We start from the raw sequence: 24,681 nt of genomic DNA, 5'->3' as shown, positions 1-24,681 counted from the left end.
TACTCAGTTTCACTATAAGTTCGAGGTGCACAATCAACCAAACTTATAGTTCATTTTTCACACGTTGCCCCATTTTTGCACCTATGTGTGTGATTCTCAAGGGTCAATTTGAAACATTTTTGAAAATGTGTGCACGTAAAACACTGCATACCATTCTGCGTAATCTACCAGATAAACGAAAGCAGCTAAGCAAACCATTGGTAAACCTATACTAGTTTTCAATAAATTCCATTGTTTTGACGCCGCTTTGAATATGCTTGCAAAATAGCCTTCAGAGCTAGTACCGCTTATGTGGAAAGTTTATATGCAAGGTGGCATGACACATACTGGTTCTGAATAGGACCCAATTTCGGATTCACTTAACATTTTAACTACACACTCCAGCCTTAAAATCTGATACACCTGATACAACTGTGCTCAAATGCTGCTCAGTGTCAATTTACCCATATTTATTAGAATTTTCGTCCTTGCCAGTTCGAAACATTGACTTTTACTATGTATTGCTAAGGACTTCAAGCTATTGTTTATAGTCCAACTTAAATCATCACTTTAAAGTGCAAGTTTCTACAGCAAACGTAGACGAATATGTTGGTTACTTTTCGTTTTACACATGTTTAACTACACATGGATATTGCGGCTTTTTGTCCGAATATGCAAGTGCATGGAGCTTGCTCTAAAATAAAAAAACGTTTTCAAATCGACGTTGCTGCTCAGCCCTTTTTAATTTGATAGTTTAATCGCAATGCAAACACGCAGATTAATTTTCACAACATGAGCTCCCTACAAACAGTCATTAAATTTCAGAAATGAGTAGAGTACATAAGAAGCTCGTATCACTACTTAATAGTATTTTTGAGTAATTTGCATTGGCGTTATATCATTTTAAACCAGAACATGCCAATTAATGAATGCCAGAAAACAAAAACTTGCATGATTATTGCCAGTTTACCCACATAGCGATGCACAATATGAGGACTACCATTCAGGCCACTGCCAAGCTAAAGCTTTGTCGATCTGGTTCGGTGTTTCTGAGCACAGGTGGGTGACTTTGATGTCCATTACAGATTACGTCAGATCTTTCAAAGGCAGTTTCACTGCTTCACGAGTGATAAAAACTTCAGATTGACCTATAACAGGGAATTGGATCAACGGGGTTCACAGGGGTTTACACTAGGGCTGGATAGAATGTAAAACACACCGTTAAGAACTTCATTTTCCAAATATCTTAAGTTATTGAAATACATTTACAACACTCTTTAGTGCATAAAGAACAGTTTTTTCTTATAGTTTGTGCCCATATCTTAAGATTTAAGAATAAATCCTTGAATACGTCTGAAATCGGTGCCAGAATTTCACGTTGCGTTCAGCATAACCGTGTTCATGAATGTTGTTCACATCAATTTTTTGCAAAGGACACAGGCTTATTAAATAAAGTAATTATGATGTATTTCACATTGCAAAAAGAAGCTTAAAAAACTGTCTTGTATGAACTTGTTGAATTTCTTAAGAAAAATTGCTTTATAAAGTTATTAGAAAAAAGCTGCACTTACCGGTGTGTTTACATCCATTAACGTTTAATTGTAAACCCACAGAGTCACGTGATCCTGCACCCTGAATAAGCCAGTGTATTCTTGCAAGTATAAGACATCCGTAAAGTCACATGTAAACCACTTGAGTGTTCGAACTGAACAAGAAGCGACCAGGAATACGTGCAAACAACAGAAACATAATATACTATCTGGTTGCAAATCCATGGGTTTGTTTTATTATCTGTGCTACAAGGAAATTTCTTTACTTTATTTAGAAGATTATTGTTCTCTTTTGAACAAGGGGCACTCTTTTGGTTTCCTCGTGATGCTTTTTAAAACGGACCGGGAAATATAATGCTTAAATATAAAAGACGGCATATGTACGCGACTGAAGCCGACAATCGCATTTAACAAACGCTAGAACAAAATTATTTCAAAATGTGCGAAATAAATAAGACAAGTTTTTTTAAATTATACTTTATGCTTTTCAACCAGTAGTAACTGTTCTTTTCACACAAATTCTCGTGTAGAGCGCCCTGACCATTGGTAAATTGACAAAATGAAAAAAAGTTGTTTCAGATTCGCAAAGTTTCGTTTTAGTTATGATATTTGTGAGGTAACAGTATTACTGCACATTTATCATAGTCCAATATAGCCATTACATGTATATTTTGACGATTTGAAAACCTAAAAATTATAAAGCGTTGCAACGCGAAACGATTGAATAATTTGGAGAGTTCTTTTGTTGTCGTTTAAATTTACGAAACTATGAAGATTGCTTATATAAGATATAAAATACTTACTCTGTGTATACCCGGCGGAATAGCCGAGAGGGCTAATGCGTTTTTATTTCAGACTTATTCCAGGACTCCTGGGGTCACTGGTTCGAGCCCTGGTACCAGCTACTTTTTTTCATTTTTGATTTTATTCTTTATTTTTTACTGGAGCTTTTAAGATCCAATGTTTACATTTATCAATATAAAGCATTTAATGACAAACTTCAAAATATTCCAAAATCTGTGAAAAGGCCACTTTAAAAGCTAATTTAGGCTTCCAAAAATCAAAATGCCATTTCTGATAAATATTTAAATCTTGTCCATCCAGAAAGCTTTTATCGATGCATTAAGCGTGCTTTAAATCCAGGGATTCTGATTTTATTTGAAAAGATTCTACGCTAACTTTCTTAAATAACTTTTAAGTCATGTGTCCTTTAAATACGGCGAGAGCATCATTTTATAAAATCGCTACTATTTGGAAGATTAGCGCGATGTTATAGATAGTATTTCGCCGTTACTATTTCCATTTTGTGATTAATGTTCAATTTAAATAAGTTGATGGGAAGTTTTTGTTTACTGATGACCACATGTGAAATTATTTGATCACATGAGTAGACTTTTGTATGGGGTTTACTCAATAACTTAAAGTCGGAATAGATCTATATAAAAATACTAATTTTAAGATATGGACGACAGTGATACACGTTACGTACAGACACACATTATGTATAGTCAACAGCTAAACTCAATCCGATAGTTTGTGGCTTTAACGGTATTTGCGTGAAGATTAATATTTATTTCTAAAGTTCCGTACCTCGTTGCACTTTTATGTTTTGTATAAATTTTATATACTCAGTTTTCTGTGTATCAATCGCATGCATTAACATGTTCATTTTACGAACATGTGTATTTAAAGTGTATCAGGATATTTTGTACATGTTTTGTATGCGTATTTCATTGTGTTGTATACTGTATTCAGGCAGAAACTTGGCATACAACAAAATTGTGAATTCTTCGACCGCAAATAAAGGCGCCGCTGCTAATGTGAATGACGGAGAAGAAACGCATATCAACCAAAGTTACTGTTTCGCCAGCAACGTACGCAATGGATCTTGGTTGAGCATTGACTTCAAAACCAAAGTTCAAATATATCAGATACAGATTCAGCCGTTTAAAGCAAACAAAGCAGGTAAGCACAATTTGGTCTAGTAAAAAAGTGAACTTTCACGATATCTTCCATACAGTAATTGTCGAAAATCATTTATTTTTCTTCGTTTATTTACCGAATTGTGTTATTTAAAATTAAATAAAATGCGTATAAAAATACTGTTTATGGTCGGAAAAATCCATTAGGACAATAAATTAAGAAATAATGGCACATCGGAGTAAAACTTGTGAAGCATGCTTTTCAAATGATGCATGGGCTTATTATTGTAAATTAATCGCATGGAGGCATTTAGTCACTGTTGCACCATTGTTTGAAATATAGACGTTGGTATATTTTGAATCGGTTCACTTATATGCTTTATTCGACATAATTTATACGCATATATGCGTACATTTGTGTTGTATTGTAAGTTTCTAATTACCGCCTCGACAACAGGCTAGTATGTGGGACCAATTCAAGTCAACCTTTATTCAGTCATACCATTAACAAATGACGAAATCGCATGTCCAATATCACTTCAAGCCGGAAACGACTTGAAAACAATACATAGGCTATGAATGTTAGGATATGAAGAGCTTCGTAATTGTCTTTGTACATTTATAGTGCCATCAATACTATTCGATGCTTTAAAATAGTCTACAAAATATACTCCGTGCTTGGTGTATACATTACACAAAAATATATGACAAGAAGTACGTTTTTACATTTGTATTCATAAGTGGTTAGCGTGTGGCTATGATATTAATTAGTGAAAACATCATTTTGAATGCTAAATAATCAAATTATAACGAATAATCAACTTTTCTGAAAAAAATAATTTTCCCTATCAAATATATATATATATATAACAAGGTATTCAACTCAAAATCACCCGAAAACCGGGTGCTTCGCTTTGAACAGACATAACTTCATCAATTGTGCAGTGATTTTCAAGAACTCTGCCTTATTCAACGCAGAAATGATTTTTTTTTTGGAAATGTACATATCTTGCAAGATTTTACAAATGCAGGGTCAAAATTTAAGAAATAACACGATACACAACTCGCGTTTGTATTCAATAGCTAATTAAGTTATTATACCTTTTCGATACATCGAACTAGTTGTTCGAATTGAATTTGAGTTGTTAACAGCATTCGAGGACATAGGTATGGATTTAATTTCGAAATATTTACAGTTTGAGTCTTGTTTGGAAATGTTTCATGCATGACTGTAAATCTACAGAGAACCTTCAAGGATATTGCATCACTGTAAATGATGACGATAATACGTGGAGGACGATCTATACTGATACGTCGACTGGTGGAGAGTCGACAAAAGAAGTGTTGAACATGACCTTTGTCACAACCTCATTGAAAATCAGCAAACCTTTCAAAATAGTTTTGTGTGAAGTGAAGGTATTTGGAGGTAAATTGTCTTTCTGGTGATTATTGAATCAACGAATTTTTATTTATATCCATAATTAAATAGAAACTTATAGACTATATTTCTTGTAATTGTTTTAACGCGTTGGATTTGTTTAAGAAAACATTATTTTATCCATTGTAAAAATTATCAGTGTTACAACAAATACAATGTTTGAAGTATATATTATAGAAGCGACATGATAATGTTGACATAAAATTACAAATAGGCATAATTTACCGGTTTGGTTATGAGGTATCAATCGGGTGAAGACAAGAAAATAGTCAGGCATTTATAAAGCCTAACCATGGAATAATTTGAAATAGTTTAAATGTTTTTGTTACAATTGTTGACAGCGTGTAGGTAAAAGTAATTGCTCCCACGAATATCAAGAAAAGCCAAGCTGTTGATCTGTTCACCTTGTGATACAGGAATACCAAACTTAAATCAATTTTTTTAACGCTTTTTCTGCCGCTCAGTTTTCATTGTATTTAAGCTTTAAAATCCGATGGTTGGACTGTCGAGTGAAGATATAAGTTGATATACTTAAAAGTTGAAAAATTGAAATATTCTCTTAAGCATATGTAACATTTCAATTAGGCATCGATGTTAAGTCATCATGTACGGAATGGCTTTCTGATAAGTACTGGTGTTAACAATTGCAATGTCTTACTTTTTAACTTCTATTGCATTCGTGTTCATTTAAACGATATTGATCGAATTCCTTTATGCGTTCCTGTTTGAAATTTCACATTAAATCCTGACCAATGATTCTGACCCAAATATATATTGTGTGTTTCATTTCAAACCTAGTTATTCAGTATATCAAGGGACAATGTCATAAAAAGGGCCCCAAAGAAAAAACATTTTTTTTTAAATCTGAATTTGACAAAAATATATATAGTTATAATAACGGACATATTCGGATATCAAGTAAAACCATAGTTTATACATTCCGAGATATTAAACAATTATTTTATAATATGAATCCTGTTTGTTTTATCATTTTATTTTTACTTTTTGATGTCATTATTGTGAGTATTCTTCCAGAAATTGGTTTGACGTTGTTATTTACGATGTATGAGAGCGCAGGTAATTAGTGGGATGATTTTTTTTTTCGTTTTCATTTTATTATGTATCATTGACTGAATAAACACGTTTTGGTAAAAAGCATTCAGCAGTGCGAATCTATTTTTTTCTGACCACACTCCCTTTAAGTATGATAAAGCGTTCGCTAGAAGATACTTGGCTGTAACATATTAATTAAAATTAAAGCCGATAATGTCTATATTTATGATCGGTCGTTTTTTCCACTTAAGACTGTCCAGAGAACCGCTGTGGATACGACTGCTCCAAAGAGTGCTACTGTCGACCACCATATACACTTGAGGATAAAATAGCCGCCAACTGTCCTCATGGCTGCCTCAACAACAGTCGATGGGCAAAGGGATGCGACAAGGGTATATATATATATATATAGCTATCAGTTTTATCTCGACTACTCCGTTAAACAAATTTGTGGAATGAATGTTTACCATTTCGATGAAAAAAACTCGAATTTCGCTCGAGATTATTATAATGCTTTTTGTAAATGGTTCGCGTTTTAAATAACAATATATAGATTTGTGTGCGTTTTGTCTGATTCACAGTGTGCAACGATACCCATTGGGGCGAAGGTTGCAGTGAAAAGTGTGGTCATTGTGCGGAAGGCGAACATTGTAATTCAAGTACTGGACATTGCCCTGGGGTGTGTGAACCTGGCTATACGAACTCGCCATTATGTGATACACGTAAGATGTTATATTATTTAATATACATAGTTAAATATAAATGGATATAGCCATATCGTTTACTTAATACCTCGCATCCTTCCTAATTCGATTAAAGAGAGCTGTTACAACAATAGCAATATGGTTTCAAGCTACATACATTTTAAAGTGGCCACTTTTTACGTGTACAAATGTACAATGGCACTTAATTTATTGAGCGCGAACACAGCTTTATATAATAAAACTAATTTATTAGATATTAAAGAGGTTTCTGTCAAAATTAAGAACTGTGTCGAAATATAAATATATCATGCGCTATTAAAGTACAATGCTGGAGGGTTACTGTTATCGGTTGCGCGAATTCTCGGACACCATCATAATTATATTGTATACTTTACGGTTCGATCAATAGGGTGTATATTTGCTACTAAATGAAGAAATAACATGAATACCATTTCGATTCATTAAGATTCATTTATTTTGTGTTCGATTGTATTGGTGACCATCATGGTGCATGTATATGCACTAAATTGTAAACCAGCGATCCATAGAACCCGCACATTTTCGACGATATATTCACACAAATAAAAAACACCGTATGTCTGAAAAGAAGTCGAAGACAATCGTTAAAACTGTGATTACACAAGAACGTTTCCGTACATTCAAACCTGATATTTCCAAGTCTAAATGCTTTTTTCTTTGACGCAATCTATATTTCAGCCAGCATATATAACTGACTTATTTTTCTTGAGTATAAGTATGCTCTTTATTCTTAAGTGTTAAAGTGGGTTGGGGAATATGGGCCATTGTGTTTTCCCTTAATTGAACCAAGGAATCGATGAACTCATTGTTTATTAAGACATCAAAACCGTTCATATACATATGATTACGACTCGACTTAAACGGTTGGCATCGTGTATTGTAAACATGAGAACTTAGTTAATGTGTTATTACAAAGGCTGAGTTAGTATTCTGTTACGCAGGAAATTGTATACCCCATTCTAATAAATATAAATTTCTGTGAATGTTAACAAAACTGTAATGCAAATATTTTGTTAGCATACATACAGTATGTTTGGTGTATTCTTAGTATTTATTAGATCAACCATCCATCAAAACGTCATAAAATCCTTCATTATGCCTAACTGCGATTACAAATTCAGAATAGGTCGATCTAAAATAAATGTTGATGTTCAATGAAAATTCGAATTCAAATTCCAATTGAGCTGCCACATAAATAATCACACTACTATTAAAAGGATTTGATGTAAGGGGATGTTTTGGCATGATTCGAATTATATCAAAGTTAGTCACCCATCCATCGTTCATTTCAAATATGTCTTAAAAGGGTCTGCCTACTTAATGTTGAGTGCGTTATGAATACATATTAGATATTATCCTGTCACGTGCCTTTAAATCAGCCTGATAACCAGGTAACCTAATAACCCAAAAGATATTAGGTTGGTTGACCACCTGACCTCGAACATCCGTCAGTCGCTCTTCGCGCATGCACATGCCTTTATTATTTTCTATTAATAAAATATACATGTTTATATTAATAAAATACCAAATACATGTAAAATACTTTTTGTTTAAACATTATTATTTAAACCGCATAAATTCGTCTTTGTGTTTTGAATTAATAACGAGTTACAACTCGATTTCTGTGTTGTTTATCAAGATGGAAGCTAGCCTTAGCGCTTTGCATGACGTGACGTCACAATGTTTTTGTTCGCACGTGGTGTCTCCCATATTAAATATTTTAGAATCATTTCAATGAATGTTGTAAATGTGCCATGATAAATAGAATAATATGTTGGTGAAGTGGATATCTTGAAAAAATGCTTTTTTGAGTGTCAAATATAACACTTTTGTGTCCAGAAGCATATTGGCGGAGGATATCAATTCAATGAATTTGCTTGTTTGATATAAAAGTATTTGATAAAGATATGCTTTAAACCTGCCAACATTACATAGGTGAAGTCTAATAACTTAGAGCAAGCACGTGATTCGAAATACATCAGTTAATCCTAATTTTCAAATAATGACGCCGGCACGGTACGACTGCCCACAGTCATTAGTGTATTTAAAGCTTGTTCTGACGGAAGTTCAGATAAGTAACGCACTTGACTGCTTTATTGTTATTCTTGCATGAAATAAGTTTTCTTCAAATCGAGTGCAACCAATATGTATAATTTCATTTTTACATAGAAAGTAAACATAGAGAACAAGCTAATATTGTGAACCCATGAAAAACAAACCAATTGAAATGTCATTAAAATCTCGACTTGCAATAAAGACAGATGTTTATTGGTAAAACCTATAGCAGTCATTGAAAACTGCATGTTACCACGTGACTCGACATTAAGCGATGAAACATATCTATCAATATTTTAAAAAAGTCCATATTTTGTAGAATTTTATTTCGATATCTTCCGCATCAAGTCAGGAGTCACATTGTTAAATTAATAAAAGTAATTATTGATCATCATAAGAATTGGTTATTGATAAAACCTAAAACATACATGCTAGACAATGTTCTATATCTTATTTGCTTTGTCGCTTTGACGGAAACTAACCAACATACATTGAGCTGAATGTCAAACTGAACATTATATTAAGAGTTTTATATTTTATCACATTGTGTGTTGAAGTTGTTTCATAGAAATAAAAGCCTTTTCTCTTGACTGAGCGTTACTCTGGGCAGTTGAAATTTTTTGTCGATGTTGTACATATGTGTATGTGTTCCAAAATGTAATCCTGGACGGTTTGGATTTAGGTGTTCTCAAACCTGTAGCAGTAATTGAAACGACACATGTAATCACGCGACAGGTCACTGATGGATATAGTAATGTACTTACAAACAAATTACCCAGAGTAAACAGAATTCTTTGTATACATATTAAGTGCAGGCGCAGACAAACTGTGTTGGCGTGTGCTAGCTATTGAAATGTTTTTGACAAAGTTCAAATGGGGAGAATAAAATACATTTATTTTCAAAATCCCAGTTCCTCCGTTTTTGTTGCTGTATTATAGTTATGCCAATTTTAATATTCAGTTGAGTGCTAGAATAAAAACAACAATATAAATGGTATCCTGTATCATGAAGCTTGTACGTGTAACCCTGGTTACGAACATCCGGCTTGTTATAAAGGTAATATGTTTAAAATGGTTTGAATCATAAATCGCGCTGTTTAAATTTTCATAGGATTTTTTTGTACATATTTGTATTATTACTATGTGCGATAATAAAAGCTTTCGATTGAACTGTTCGAAAACGTACAGCAGAAATTGCAACAACACATGTCATCACGTGACAGGAAACTGTTTGTGTGAACCAGGTTACCAACCCCCGACCTGCACTGAAGGTTTGTAAACATGCAAAACAGTGACTTACATCATCGACATAGCCGAATAATTAACTTATGTACATCTTCAATTCATATTACGGTAACGTTTTGACCGCTGTGAGTGATATATTTATTATGTTAAGTACAGAAAATCGTTTAAACGTTGTTCTTCAGCTAAATAATGTTTGTGTTATAGAGTTTTATATACCACACATCTTTCACATCTTTTATTACGACCGAACAGTCATCGCTATATACAAGCAAGTTTTCTTTGATCACAATAGCACACAGTAGTGACCTATCTTGATCGGTTAGCTAATTACAATTGATACAGGGGACCTCTTTAGTAGCTCCATCCGTCGTATCTCTACCGTATTACGAAATCAATATTGAAGGATTTTCACGACAGTGAATTCATGTTTTATCCATTCATGATTAAACTTACACATATTTTCAATCTTCATAAAATGTCAGACTATATGATTGTTCTGATCTCAACCTGAACAACAGTTGCAGTAATTGTCCCTTTCCATTATAAAATGACAAAAAAGCAATTGCTTGTTTACGGGCTGAACCCGATCTATATCAAAATGAACGTAACCCACTATACTTACATACGGCATAGTTATTTTCACTTGTGCCGCCTTAAACGATTGAGGAATGTACCTTTTAAATTGAAACAAAACGAGGTTCGTCGTACTTTGTATGCGTATAAAATAAAGAGCAGATTCTTTGCTTAAACCTCCATGTAAATGCATCCGAAGCCAACGGCTTATTTAGACAATATGAAGTACGTTTCCGGGGTAGTACCAGTACTTGGTGTATTTGCACACTCCCGGAGTAGGAATCGAACCCAAGACCTCTTGATCGCTAGGCGGACTTCATTATCAACCACGCATCTACAACATGTACATGTTTTTCAGATATCGACGAATGTTTGCTGCGGAAGGACGTGTGCGTGAATGGCCACTGCAACAATTTCCCGGGCGGGTACCGCTGCACGTGTAACACGGGTTTTGCGCGCTCCACCGACGAGAAGTCATGCATAGGTCAGTTAGGGTTAGAAACCAGTAGATGAGGCAATCCAGAATATGGTTAATTTGAAGTGGGTGGGTGTGAACACACGCATTTGAGCAGCGTTCTGGGAAAACTGGGCTTGGTAATGTATATCCGTAAAATGTCGTACCTGATTAGCATGTGCAGTACCCACATGTTCATGAGGGAGAACACTTCCTCATATAATATATTTTAAATTTGACAAGACTTCCTTTAACCAAAAAAACGGGAAGATGTCCCCGGCACCTTGCGGACTGAACAGGCTCATCTGGAACGGCTATTTACGCGCATGCATTAAGCCCAGTTTTCCCACAACGCTGCTCATTTAATGACTGTTATTTACTTTTTTTGGGTTTGGGGTTCGATTACGAAATGATAAGCTTGTAAAGATATTAAGCATCATGAATGTTAGGCAAATATTTCACAGGCCTCTGACGTATGTTGACGATTGTATGAGGTACGACTTAGCCGTTTGAATTGTTATGGTAATGGTGTGATGGCATATCGCGATTTGCGACCGTGAATGTTCTAAGCGTTTTTCACTTACGGAGCAATACTTTTAGAAAGTTGACGAGTTATAAATACGGAACTAGATGGATAAAATATTGTGTTATCTTGATGTAGTCGTTCAATAAGTAAATAAAAAGTATACTACCGGTCTTGTTTTCATATATCAACGAAAATATTTCAAAAGGCATACATAATGAAAATTCTTAAATGTATATATAGACTGTCTATTTTATTTACATTACTCCTCGGGTATTTCAAAAATAGTTGTATTGTCATGTATGTGTAAGGTTATATAAACAAATATGCAAAGAATAAAAATAATATTTCTATTTTTTTGGTCTCAAAATAACATTAAAGATATGTTTTATGCTTATATTGATTTATAAAAATTGCCTCTCCGTTCCTTACAAATTCACGATGAACCAAGTAACATAAAATTGGCATTTTTTATAGAAAAACCCCTTAATTTAAAACTAAAACATAAGTGAAGATTAAACCTTTCAAAATTAAACAGTCAGTGCATTAATTGATTAAAACGATGGTATCCTAATAAAAACAACTGCAAACGAATTATCATGCATTGAGATCCTACACAAAATAAACGTCGACTCTCTGTAGATATAAATGAGTGCGCGGACGTTGGCAACTGTCTCTACGGCACGTGTATCAACGAGGTGGGCGGATATCGCTGTCAGTGCCCGCCCAACTATCAGCTCAACGCGGCGGGAACTGGCTGCGTCGGTACGTTTAGACTTTGTTTCAATATGCCCTATTTAAAATGTTTTTTAGTTGAACCATTATTTTATGTTTGGGAAACAATTGCGGTACTGTAGATGTACTTTTTTCATGAAGATTTTGATGCCATTCTTGTCCAACTTGTGTTATTGTTTTTTTTGTTGTTTTTATTATTATTATTATTATTTTGCCTGGTGTCACCATAGCTTTATTTAAGCAACTGGTTGCAATTCGTTTTGTTTAAATGTCATCATACAACAACAATTTCTAACAAAATGACAAGGACGTTATCCGAGTTGCTGACTACTGATTTATCATGAGGATTTTTTTTACTAAACGATGAAACACTATTTTGCAAAAGTTTTCACAGTTCATTACTGACCGATGAAAAACGACATTTCAAAGGTTATATCAGTTTAAACTTAATTTCGGAAGCTACAAGTGCATCTGTCCGGACGGTAACAGGCTAAATCTCGACACGCAAGAGTGCGTCGGTAGGTGCTGCATGGGTACACAACTGTGTTTGTAATGCATTTGAGTTGTGCCTCACACCTACACAAACTCGTATTTTGTTACTTCACCGGTGACGTGTAGAGTCAGAAAACTTAATAGAAAGTTTGGACGAGTACCCCATACCACACTGCTATATAAACATTCTAAGAATAATCGTTCCAGTGTTTACAAACATTCATTCATGTGTTGCATGCAGGAAAGTAATCGCAAAAAGCTCGCGGTTAGAAATGACCACCGAATTATGTCGAGATATTCAGCGAATATCAACCCCAATTAAACACTAATCACTGTCTTTCTGATATGGCTCGAAACATCGGAATTGTCGTCGCCATCTTGATTCCTGTTTTGATCATCACGTTAAAACTCCGTTTGAGAGTTACAACTTCGACGCCATTTTTGTGAATTGTGCTCTTACATGTTTAGTTTTTAGTGTGAGCGTTAGCTCACACTAATGTTACAGAGCAAGTTTTACAAATCAGTATGCGCTTAACTACGCTATGGAAAGACAACCACTGCCTGTTGCAGTATAATTATGCAGACGACAAATGCTATGAGCGTCTGCTAGGAACGATAACCACCACATCTGCCTGTTAATAGTTCATCACTGGTACACTGCAGTGTGTATATGACTAATAGTGTTTAACAGCTTGTAAGACGACATTGGCCAGTCTAGTGTTTATCATTGAAATCTGTACATATTGGCTGCTTTCAGGGAAAACGCGGCTTAATGCATGACAAATAAGATTAGCCTGTGCACACTGATTAGCCTGTGCAATGCTCACAAGCTAATCAAGGACGACACTTTCTGATTTTATAAAAAAAAATGTTTAAAGAGAGTCTCTGGTACTGGGATGACAATTAATGCACATACATTAAAACCTGTTTTCCCAAAATGAAGCTTAAATTATATTTTTTATTAATGATTTTATTAAAAAAACACATCTAGACCTGTGCTTTAAGTAACACTCTTTATAACTTTGAATGGGTTGTGTTCATTTAAAACTTGCAATATAAAAGGCTATAACATCATTTTAAAAACTGAGTTGCGTCTTGACTTAAACAACAGCGAACATCTACTGTGCCTTCAGCGCTTTGATTATTGTTATTTTTGTAAGATAAAAAAAACTAAGATGCACCCGTTTTTCTACAGCCTTTATTTTAATCAGTGTAATAAAATATATAAATATAGCACATGCGCTTGAGTTTTTTTTCAGGTTTTAAGCAAAACCCCATTCAAAAGTGTCCATTTACAATCGTTTATATTTAAAGAAGAAATGTGAGTTTCATATCTTTATTTATGTGATGCCAGTGGTACATATTTATATGTTTAGCAAATAGAAAATCTTAAATGTAGCGCGATCACACTGATGGTTTTATATCAAGATGTGAAATGAATAATCTATATAATTATCCTTTGACCGATGCATTTTATCGTTTACAATTTCACAGACACATGTTTAACGTGATTATGTTTACACATTGATTTATGTTTTTGTAATGATAATAAGCGTGGATTAAAAAAATAGTTTAACCCCTTATAATTTAACTATCATTTTCTTACGCCTGAAAAATACATGTTTTTCGTTTTTTAAATGTTTGGCAGTGTTTACATATGACACACTATCGACAATAACACTGGGCGATAAATGGATTAGGTCATTCACGCGCCGGAAGTAGCGAAAACGACCAGGTTGGAAGACCGATTGGGGTTGAGAACATTTCTTGTATCAGGGTGCAAAATCAACGGGGTTTTCAGGGGCTTACACACGGGCTCGACAGAATGTTAACACACCGTTAAGAACTTTATTTTTGCAAATATCTCAAGTTATTGAAATACATTTGCGAACATTTTTAGTGCATAAAAGGCAGCTTTTCTTGCAGATTGTGCGGTATAAGAATAAATCCCTGAATACGTCTGAAATCGATGGCAAAATTTCACGTTGCGTGAAGCATAACCGTAATGCAGTAAAAATAGAATTTTGGAACAAAAACACATGCAAATTAAGTTAAGTAATTCCGATGTTTTCCACATTGTCATAAGCATAATAAAAATATGTCGTTTATGCACCAGTTGAAATTCTTAAGAAAAATTGTTTTACTGGTGCGTTTACATCCATCAACGTTAAATTGGGAACCCCACAAAGTCACGTGATTCTGCACTTTTTATGTCGCCTTTATAAAGTATAATATATTATATTACTTTATTGCTACACTTACCTTTCAACCCGCCGTATTTAGACATCGACGAGTGCGTGGAATACCCCGGCCACTGTGGACTTGGTACCTGTGTCAATATGCCCGGAAACTTCTCTTGTCTCTGTCCAGATAGTTACATGCCTATTGCGGGCGAAGGGTGCATAGGTAAGGGCCGCTGTGTCATGTATTAGAGATGGGCTTTCATATTCATAATATGTAGATGATTTATAGAACATTTAATACATTGATAATGATTATGATGATGATGGTGTTGGTGCTGCGAATGATGTTTTGGTGGGATGATGAAGCTAACGATGATGTTGATATTGATTATGGTGATGGCTATTATACTGGTGGTGCTGCTGCTGCTGCTGCTGATGATTATGGCGATGATTGTTTCATTTGCATGGGCTAATAAGAGCAAAACGATAAGAAATATGCTCATTTTATAAAAAATTTAAAGTGAAAAGTAAGCATAAGCAATCACCTACAAACATTGTTATTGCATCTATGTATTATACAAATTAAGATCATAATGATACTTACAATCAGACGCTGAAACATACTACTCTAAGTAGGACCCAAATTATGGATTTAACACTGCAAGTTTTCTTTGTTTTTTGTTAAAATGTTGGAACCTCGTGTAAAACCAAAGCGCTGGTCTTAAAAAGTAATACATTTACATTCCTGCACAGATATGCGGGAGGACGCCTGCTACGCCGTGTTCACGAACGCCTCCTCCTTGAGGCGGCTCCCGCGATGCGACCACAAGTTGTCTTCTCAGGTCACCAAGCGGCAGTGCTGCTGCGTGGGGATGCTGGGTCAGGGCTGGGGCAACCAGTGTGAACCCTGCCCCGTTAAGAACTCTAGTGAGGCTTTGTATAATCCCATAATGCATTGTTCAAATAAATAATGTTTGATCTGCAGGAATAGGAGTGAATGTATCGGTATCTTGGTAAACTTGGTGTCAGTATGCTAGGTTAAGCGTAAGTTTGGGATACATCGTATAATATTTTCTTGAATACAATTATCTTAATGGTCTCTTTTTAATAAACAATAAGTAAACAGTTTTATTAAAAGTACCACAGTCTTCATGTATACTACTAATACATGCGCTATTTTTGTTGGCGTGAACTAAAATACTGAATTGATATACATTTTATTCTTAACCGTTCGATCAATGTGTGCTGCATCTGCAATACATTTATAGCGGGAATTCACCGTAGGTATGCCCCTTTAAAATTATCAGATAATCTTAATTCAGTTTTCATTTTAAATAGTTGTAACTACGTTTTCAGGAGCATATCTGGACCTTTGCAAGCCACTTCCTATCAAAGGTGGGTTCAAAAGCTTTAAAATAGTGTGCTAGCTTTAATTCAACACAAAATCATGCTACTGTAAAACTCAAGCATATGAATTACATTGTTCAAGATATCATTTTAAATTAAATACTGTAATTTATTTTTACTGCTTCGCTTTTATTTACAAACGATGCGTTATTTTACATTGCTTATTCCATGGCTTAAACCCATTTTATTTTTCATTTTTGTAAAACAAAACTTAATGTGATCGTAAATGAATATATTTCGAAAACACTGTTGCGACAATATAGTTTTCTGCACAGGTTAATAAGAGACGACACTTTCCGCCTAAACTGGATTTTCATTTAGAAGAGACATTCTTTGAACGAAAAATCCGTTAATTGCGGAACGTGTCAGATTAGCATGTGCGGACCACTAATCTGGTACGACATTTTACGCAAATGCGTTAAGCATGGTTTTCTCAGAGCGGGGCCCATATAAACGATATTAACTTTTAAAGAGGTCAAGCACAAGTGCTCGATATACCAGTTCCTGTGCGAGAACGGCCGATGTATCGACACGAACACAGAGGAGGGCTTCCTGTGCGAGTGCGGGGTCGGCTACGCGTACAACGCCATCAGCAAGCGGTGCAACGGTACGCTACGCAAGTTCAAATGTTTGGATCGCAGATATTATTTTAGATCAGTCTTTACCACTACAAAGTGCGACGCACGCACCATACATTATTTTTAATAACCATTTAGATTGTAACATTTTAGCTGAACTTTCGACTGGTTAAATACATGTAATTTTATTTTAGACTTTGGTAAGGCTTAATTTTGTTTTGAAGTCTATAAAAAAAATGACATGGGGTTTTTCATAATGGGAATTCAACCATGTTAAAGATATCTATCAACAGCAAATTCATTTCTGCGTTGAATAAGACCAAGTTCATTAAAAATCGCTGCACAACTGATGAAGTTATGGCTGTTAAAATCGATGCATCCCGTTTTCGGGTAATTTTGAGTTGAATACCTTGTTATATGTATATATTCGATAGTGATTTCTTTCAGCAAAGTTTATGTTTCGTTATAATTTGATTATTTATCATTCAAAATGATGTTTTCACTAATTTATATCATAGCCACACGCTAACCACCTGTGAAATATATGCTCACCGTCAACGGCAAACTCTGTATAGGTGTATAATTAACATCACTCGTTAACTACTAGCTGTTGTGTGTATTACTAGAGAACTAACGTTGCGCTGTATTCAATATCCCAGTCTGACACATGAACCAAAGGTTAACATTGAAATAACTTTATTTTGAAGGTCCTAGTTGAAACTGACTTTATGTTGAAGAAAAATACGTTGTGTTCATGACACATCATTGGGTTTTAAAAAATATAACAGATCTGCGAATATTCGAATGGCTAATAAACTATTCGAATTGCAATCATTCAATCTAATATTTGAAATATTTTTGCATTAAGTCGCGTTGTTAGAAAATGGGCCTTACGTCATATCCGAACAGTGAAGCTCCAGATATGCATTTGCATCCGCATACTCTGATAAGGTGCGAATTGGAAAGCTCCTGACCAAACTGCGCGAATACCTCTTGAGTAGCTCCCTTCGTCGTATCTTTTCCGTACTACGAAATCAATATTGACGGATTTTCACGACAGTGAATTCATGTTTTATCCATTCATGATTAAACTTACACATAAAGCGTCTGATTTATAAAATGCATCAATTAAATTGAAACGTTAAATCAAATAGGTTAAAAACAAGAACAGCAAGATATATCAACACTCTAGTATATTTTAACTGAGCGGTATTACATGAACGCTCGACGGTTTGTTATTTATAAAAATTGACAGACACCAACGAGTGTCGCACGATTGAGAACCTTTGTGCTAACGGCCGCTGTATCAACGAAGAGGGCAGCTTCCGGTGCGTGTGTCCTTCAGGATACGTGCTCACCATGGATGGCAGACGCTGTATAGGTGAGTACAGTTCCGGTCCTTGTATTCTCTGAAATATATGCTCACCGTCGATGGCAAACGCTGTATAGGTGTATAATTTAAATCATTCCTTAACTACTAGTTTTTGACTGTGTGTATTACTGGCGACCAAACGAGTGGCGACTAACGTTGCGCTTTTTTCAATATCCAAGTCTGACACATGAACCAAAGGTTAACATTGGAATTACTTTATTTTGAAGGTTCTAGTTGAAACTGACTTTATGTTAAAGAAAAATACTTTGTATTCATGACACATCATTGGGTTTTAAAAAAAGAATAGATTTGCGAATATTCGAATGGCTTGTAAACTATTCGAATTGCAATCATTCAATCTAATATTTGAAATATTTTTTGCATTCGCATGTATATGAAGTCACGAAATCAATATTGTAGGATTTTCACGACAGTGAATTCATGTTTTATCCATTCATGATTAATCTTATACATTTTCAATCTTCATAAAATGTCAGACAGTATCATTGTTCTTATCTCAACCTGAACAAAAGTTGCATTAATTGTCCCTTTTCGTTATGAAATGACAAAAAAGCAATTGCTTATTTACGGGCAGAATCCGATCGATATCAAAATGAACGTAACCCACTATGCTAACATACGGCATAGTTATTTCCACTAATGCCGCCTTATACGATCTAGGAAAGTACCATTTAAATTGGAACAAGACGTGGTTCGTCAATCTTAGTATACGTATCAAGAATATCAATTTTTTTTATATGCGAATTTTACATCGAATTCCTATATTTTAAATATCATCATCGCATTCTTGTTCAGATTTAAAAACACTTCCACTTATATAGCACCAGAAATATATTTCGATTTTCTTTGTACTGTACTTTCTGAAATTTCAATATTTGGAAAACGCCGATGTATTACCCCAGATATCAAACAAGGTATCACATTATGCACGCTCCAGGCAGCGTTGTTTTGTCCGATCGTGTTTTGTTTAAAAAAGTATTTGATTCATATATATGTATATCAATGCGGTTCTGAAAACTTGTATCCAGCTTAAAGTTTTGAGTTGAACCCTATTTACATTGTAATTCATCGTCCCTCGTGGTTGGTATGGTAAATCATAGAAATAATAGTTTGTATACATGTACATGACAAAATTCAACCACGACAGTTTAGATTGCATTTAATTGAGGATAGTGTACAAATTTATATATTTTTCAGAGTGTCGCTCATCAAATTTCGGATTGAACTGCTCCCAAATTTGCAGCCAAAATTGCCGCAACACATGTCATCACGTGACCGGGCACTGTTCTTGTCAACCAGGTTACAATCCCCCGAATTGCACTGAAGGTTTGTAAACATTAAATGCAGTGACTTACATCATCGACATAGCCGAATAGTTAAATAATGTACATTTTCAATTTAAATTTACGGTAACGTTTTGACCGCTGTGAAAGATATATTTATTTTGTTAAGTAAAGAACATCGTTTAAACGTTGTTCTTCAGATGAATAATGTTTGTGTTATAGAGTTTTATTGACCATACATCTTTCACATCTTTTATTACGACTTAATCAGTCATCGCTATATACAAGCAAGTTTTGTTTGATCACAAGGGCAAACAGTAATGACCTATCGTGATTGGTGAGCTATTTATTATTTATACAGGGGACCTCTTTTGTAGCTCCGTCGGTCGAATCCCTTCCGTACTACGAAATCAAGGAATGATTTTCAAATTGAAAGACTTTCACGACAGTGAATTCATGTTTTACCCATTCATGATTAAACTTACAAATATTTTCAATCTTCATAAAATGTCAGACAGTATCATTGTTCTGATCTCAACCTGAACAAAAGTTGCATTTATTGTCCCTTTTCGTTATGAAATGACAAAAAAGCAATTGCTTGTTTACCGTCCGAATCCGATCGATATCAAAATGAACGTAATCCACTATGCTAACATACGGCATAGTTATTGTCCCCAACCGGTTTCACCGGAGGGGACTTATGGTTTGCGCTCTGTCCGTCAATCCGTCCGTCCGTCAGTGTGTCAGTCCGTCAGTCCGTCAGTCAGTCACACTTTTCTGGATCCTGCGATAACTTTAAAAGTTCTTAATATTTGTTCCTGAAACTTGAAACATGGATAGATGGCAATATGGACATTATGCACGTCATTTCATTTTGTTCTTACGTCAAAAATTCTGGTTGTTATGGCAACAAATAAAAAAAATCTGACAATGTTGGAAATTGTACAAATGCATATATTTTTCAGAGTGTCGCTCACCAAATTTCGGCTTGAACTGTTCCCAAACTTGCAGCAAAAATTGTGCCAGCGCATGTCATCACGTGACAGGGCACTGTTCTTGTCAACCAGGTTACAAACACCCGAATTGCACTGAAGGTTTGTAAACATTAAATACAGTGACTTGCATGAGCGACGAAGCAAATTAAATAATTTGTATCTTGACATTATATGAACGTTAACGCGAGAAATATATTTATTTTATTCAGTAAACAAGAGCATAGTTTAAACGTTGTTTTTCAACATCATACTGTTTGTTTTATAAAGTTGTATCCACCATACGTCTCTCAAAATGTTGCGTTGGGATCGACTGTTTTTTGTAAATATCTTGCACACCAATCAGCGTTGATAATGTTTTAACGAACATGTTAGCGCACAAAAGCCCAAAATCATTCTATGTGACACATAAAGCGCCATGTATTTTAATATATTTTAGGCGTTAACGTACCTACTGGTCATATCAACGGTTCCCATTTTATTCCTTTACGGAATATCATGTCTCCATTCCAAGTGTGTTGGTTCCTTTATGGCATACACACATATTGAAGTCACATAACCTTATTTGTATACGAATACTAGTTCATTTTACGTTAAGGCTTCGGGATTAGGTGTTCATCTATCAACTACGACTACATTGGACACTTTTGCCTATTAAAACTGATAATCTACCGTTGTTTTTCGGTTTACATTATCAGTTAGATGACTTCGTAGATTGTCATTCTTCTGCACCAGGTATTTCCATTCTGATGCAGTCATATTATGACCAGTCCGGTCCGATCACCGGACATTTGTCACCAGTCACAGGTCATATCACCGGTCACTGGTCACCAGTCAAAATAGTAGTCGTTCATCATCATAATCGTATTATTTTTCCTCCTCTTCTTCGTCTGCCTTAATGATGTCTCATCGCCATCGGAATGGACTTTTGACACGCTCTTCTTTGTCGAGCAGTTTTTGTCATTGATGTCAGACCATATGGCTTCCACCATAATTCGGTCTTTAACCGGTAACGTCACCGGTCATATTAGGGACTGGTTCGTTCACCTGACTATAGTCACCGGTCATTGACCGGTCCGGTTCGGTCACCAGTTACCAATCACCGGTATTACCCTGTGTTTTCATCGGTCATATTTTATAGCTCACTTGTATCTTCTATATTACCTAGTTGTATACCTATGGCTATGATTCAATTGAATCCAATATCTTTTGGATTCAACAATCGCCATGACATTTTGTGCTTTTCAATACTGACGTTCTACTGGCGACAGTTGGTTTCCAAATCATCTCCGCTGATTTGGTCTATACTTGATTGTTCTTTCCAGCTAATCCATTCTGGTGCTGGATATGAACTACTAATATTAGAAGATATGAAATACATATACATGTATCTGTTATTTCTACTTCTATCTCAGCCAGCTACATGCAGACTATTGGTTTTGCACATGGTTCGGCTGAAGCGGGCTCGGAATCTAACATTGAGGTCGAACATTACTATTGACCTCTATTAATCAGATCTATAATTTAATAATAATTTTATAATAATAATAATATTCGAGAACCTAAGGTTTAATTTTTAAACCGCCTTTACCTATCGGCTACAGACTTTGCACTGTCACGCAACAGTTGGGATACAAACGTGACTCTAGCAGGATTAGCAAGACGACATTTTGTGTCGACTTCTGCTTTTCTATTGCTTCTACGACGGTGCATGTTTCAAGTTACTGGAATCAACAATAGTTCTGCTTCATCGTCATTGAAGTCGCTTAGGATGTGACTTTGCTTAAACCGCTTGATAAGGCGTTAAAAGCTACTAGTCTCCTGTACCTGACCTGACTTACAATTTGGATATGTTTCCAAACTGTCGGGTCAAATTTCTGACATAATCATATTTTCGCTTCCTATGTCAGTTGTTTCTACTACTATCTCAGTTATTTACTCCATGTTGGAGATTTGATAACTGAGAGAGGGCTGATACATAGCATTGTCTATCAACTTGACCGCATGGCGGCCACATTCTTGCAGATGACTTGGAAGCTATTGAACTCAGATCTTAGATGCTAAGGATCTGGAGGGACTTCATCTTCTCTTTTCAACTTTTCTGCCACCACACCTCCGATGTCGGGGGTACCACTTTCAGTCATATTTCCGTACTTCGCAAATCGATTACTTCACGACCTTTATTCTCCAGGATTTCAAAGGCGCCTTTTATTTGTTCAAGAAGAGGCTACTGCAGATAGTTCATAGACTGAAAAGTGTTCAACACGTTACTATTCTACCAACTTTCAAGTCTGTTGGGAGTGGGAAAGTACGGCTTGCCGTGATTTCTTTCCCCAACCATCCTTAAATAATGGTTCCGGCCACCGGTCGGTATTTACCGGTCCGGTCATCGGTCTTTTTGTTGAGATGTCTTTTATTACGTCCGTTTCAACTTTATTTTTAAGTTTATTGGATTGATCTCATGATTATTTAATTACACAGATTTCCTTCTTTTTGTCATTAGTTTCCACTATTCAGTGATTTCTAGACTAGAAGATTATCTTGGTAAGACTATAGCTTATTCTACCACAACTTTACTTACATCTTATACAGATGTGAGCATGGAAGGTTGGTGACGATCACCTGGGACCACTTATCTTGATATTCTCAAATATGTGGTATCTTTATGAATATCATCTGCACTTTAATATCTTGAAAAGCGAGCATTATTTTGAGCTGTTTTTCATCTACAACACATTTTCACGACTACTTTGTCACAGTGATGGTTTCAACTAACACACATTGGTCGTGGTTTTCAGCCAGACACAGAGGTGAACATATTTTCACTCCTTGTATCTGGAAACCAGGAATTTATTCCTTATTTGCAAGAACATTAATTTTTCTCTATCGTCTTACACATAGCAGGTCGTCTCAACGCCCTGTTGGACGTTTTGTCTTGCAGTTCTTTCTGTCGCATTAGACATTTCATAAGAAAATGGTTAACTTGAATTCTCTTTCGTTTACTTTCTCGAGAATTCGGTTTGAATGAATGTGATTTGCGCATGCGCGGCATTGTTTTTGCACAATGGCAGACAAGATCGTAGATCGCAGTGTAATGCTGAACAAAGTGAACGCATTTCACAGGAATCGATTCATCAGCGTGTGCGTTTGTTATTCATTCGTCCGTTTGACATCAACTGGATACTTACGTTTATATTTCATCCATTACATTCATTTGGAATATCTTGGTGAGATTTTGCCATATTTTTATGGTCTTTACTTAGTGAACCATGAATTATGGTTTTACGACCTTTTCAGTCTCCTGTACAATTTTTGTTAGGAAACTTCTTCACAGGTCAAATATCATATTTCAGAGAGACATATTTTATACTGATCAACACATGTGCCACTACATGTCTGGCCATTATTTAGTAATCTCTACAGAAGAACATTTTTTCTGTTAGAGATTCAATCCTTGTTACTTTTGGAAGGATAATTCCATAAGAACTGTCTATGATGTTCTCTGGAAATTCTTGTTTGACTGGGTATTCGAGAGCATATTTATTATATCTGCTTCATGCATAGAGGTTTTTCTCATCTTTTTCTTTGATGGTTACAAATGTGTTCTTATCTTCATCAAAGGATACAGATTATGCTTTCGTATACCTTGGCTTTGTAAGTCATCACAACTCTGTGCTGTCTTACATATTTTGGAACTGATTCAAGTTATGGAACTTAAACACTATGTTTTTCGTTCCCTTACTTTCGTAAGAGGATTTGGCTTGTATTATTGGGTTGCTTAATAAGCTTCCTATGAACCTTGTCATCGGGATTACTAACAGTTCCAATATAATTTTAAGACGGTTTTCCTTCTTATTATGGCTTTTACCATACGGAGAAGTGAAATTCATGCTTTTTCTGTTGAATACGACCAATTTCAGTCGGATCTAATGTCGTCTTTACTTTGTTGTGTCAGCCAGGATTCCTTGCTAAATATCAACTCCTCTATATGGCTTCTAATAATCTTCAAGTTTACAAGTTTTTATTAAACTGGTAGACATGGAGATGAGAATAAACTTCTATAGCCAATCGGGGCTTTGAAGT

At 35.2% G+C, this 24,681-nt stretch overlaps 1 protein-coding gene across 1 annotated transcript in view; it reads left to right on the top strand.

Annotated features, from left to right (window-relative positions):
- LOC127878390 (uncharacterized) overlaps positions 1–24,681 on the top strand; it is a 46,197-nt gene that overhangs the window by 4,668 nt on the left and 16,848 nt on the right. The window contains exons 4-16 of the mRNA XM_052424915.1: positions 945–1,038; positions 3,285–3,494; positions 4,695–4,877; positions 6,194–6,334; positions 6,524–6,664; positions 9,985–10,011; positions 10,917–11,042; positions 12,178–12,300; positions 15,046–15,168; positions 15,699–15,872; positions 16,302–16,340; positions 16,825–16,959; positions 18,186–18,311. Coding sequence (XP_052280875.1) covers positions 945–1,038; positions 3,285–3,494; positions 4,695–4,877; positions 6,194–6,334; positions 6,524–6,664; positions 9,985–10,011; positions 10,917–11,042; positions 12,178–12,300; positions 15,046–15,168; positions 15,699–15,872; positions 16,302–16,340; positions 16,825–16,959; positions 18,186–18,311 — 1,642 coding nt within the window. The remainder of the gene's footprint in view (positions 1–944; positions 1,039–3,284; positions 3,495–4,694; positions 4,878–6,193; positions 6,335–6,523; positions 6,665–9,984; positions 10,012–10,916; positions 11,043–12,177; positions 12,301–15,045; positions 15,169–15,698; positions 15,873–16,301; positions 16,341–16,824; positions 16,960–18,185; positions 18,312–24,681) is intronic.

Source organism: Dreissena polymorpha, chromosome 4 (genome assembly GCF_020536995.1).
Source record: "Dreissena polymorpha isolate Duluth1 chromosome 4, UMN_Dpol_1.0, whole genome shotgun sequence".
In the NCBI taxonomy this organism is placed as follows: domain Eukaryota; kingdom Metazoa; phylum Mollusca; class Bivalvia; order Myida; family Dreissenidae; genus Dreissena; species Dreissena polymorpha.
Note: the sequence above shows the minus strand (reverse complement) of the source record. Positions and strands in the feature narration are given on the sequence as shown.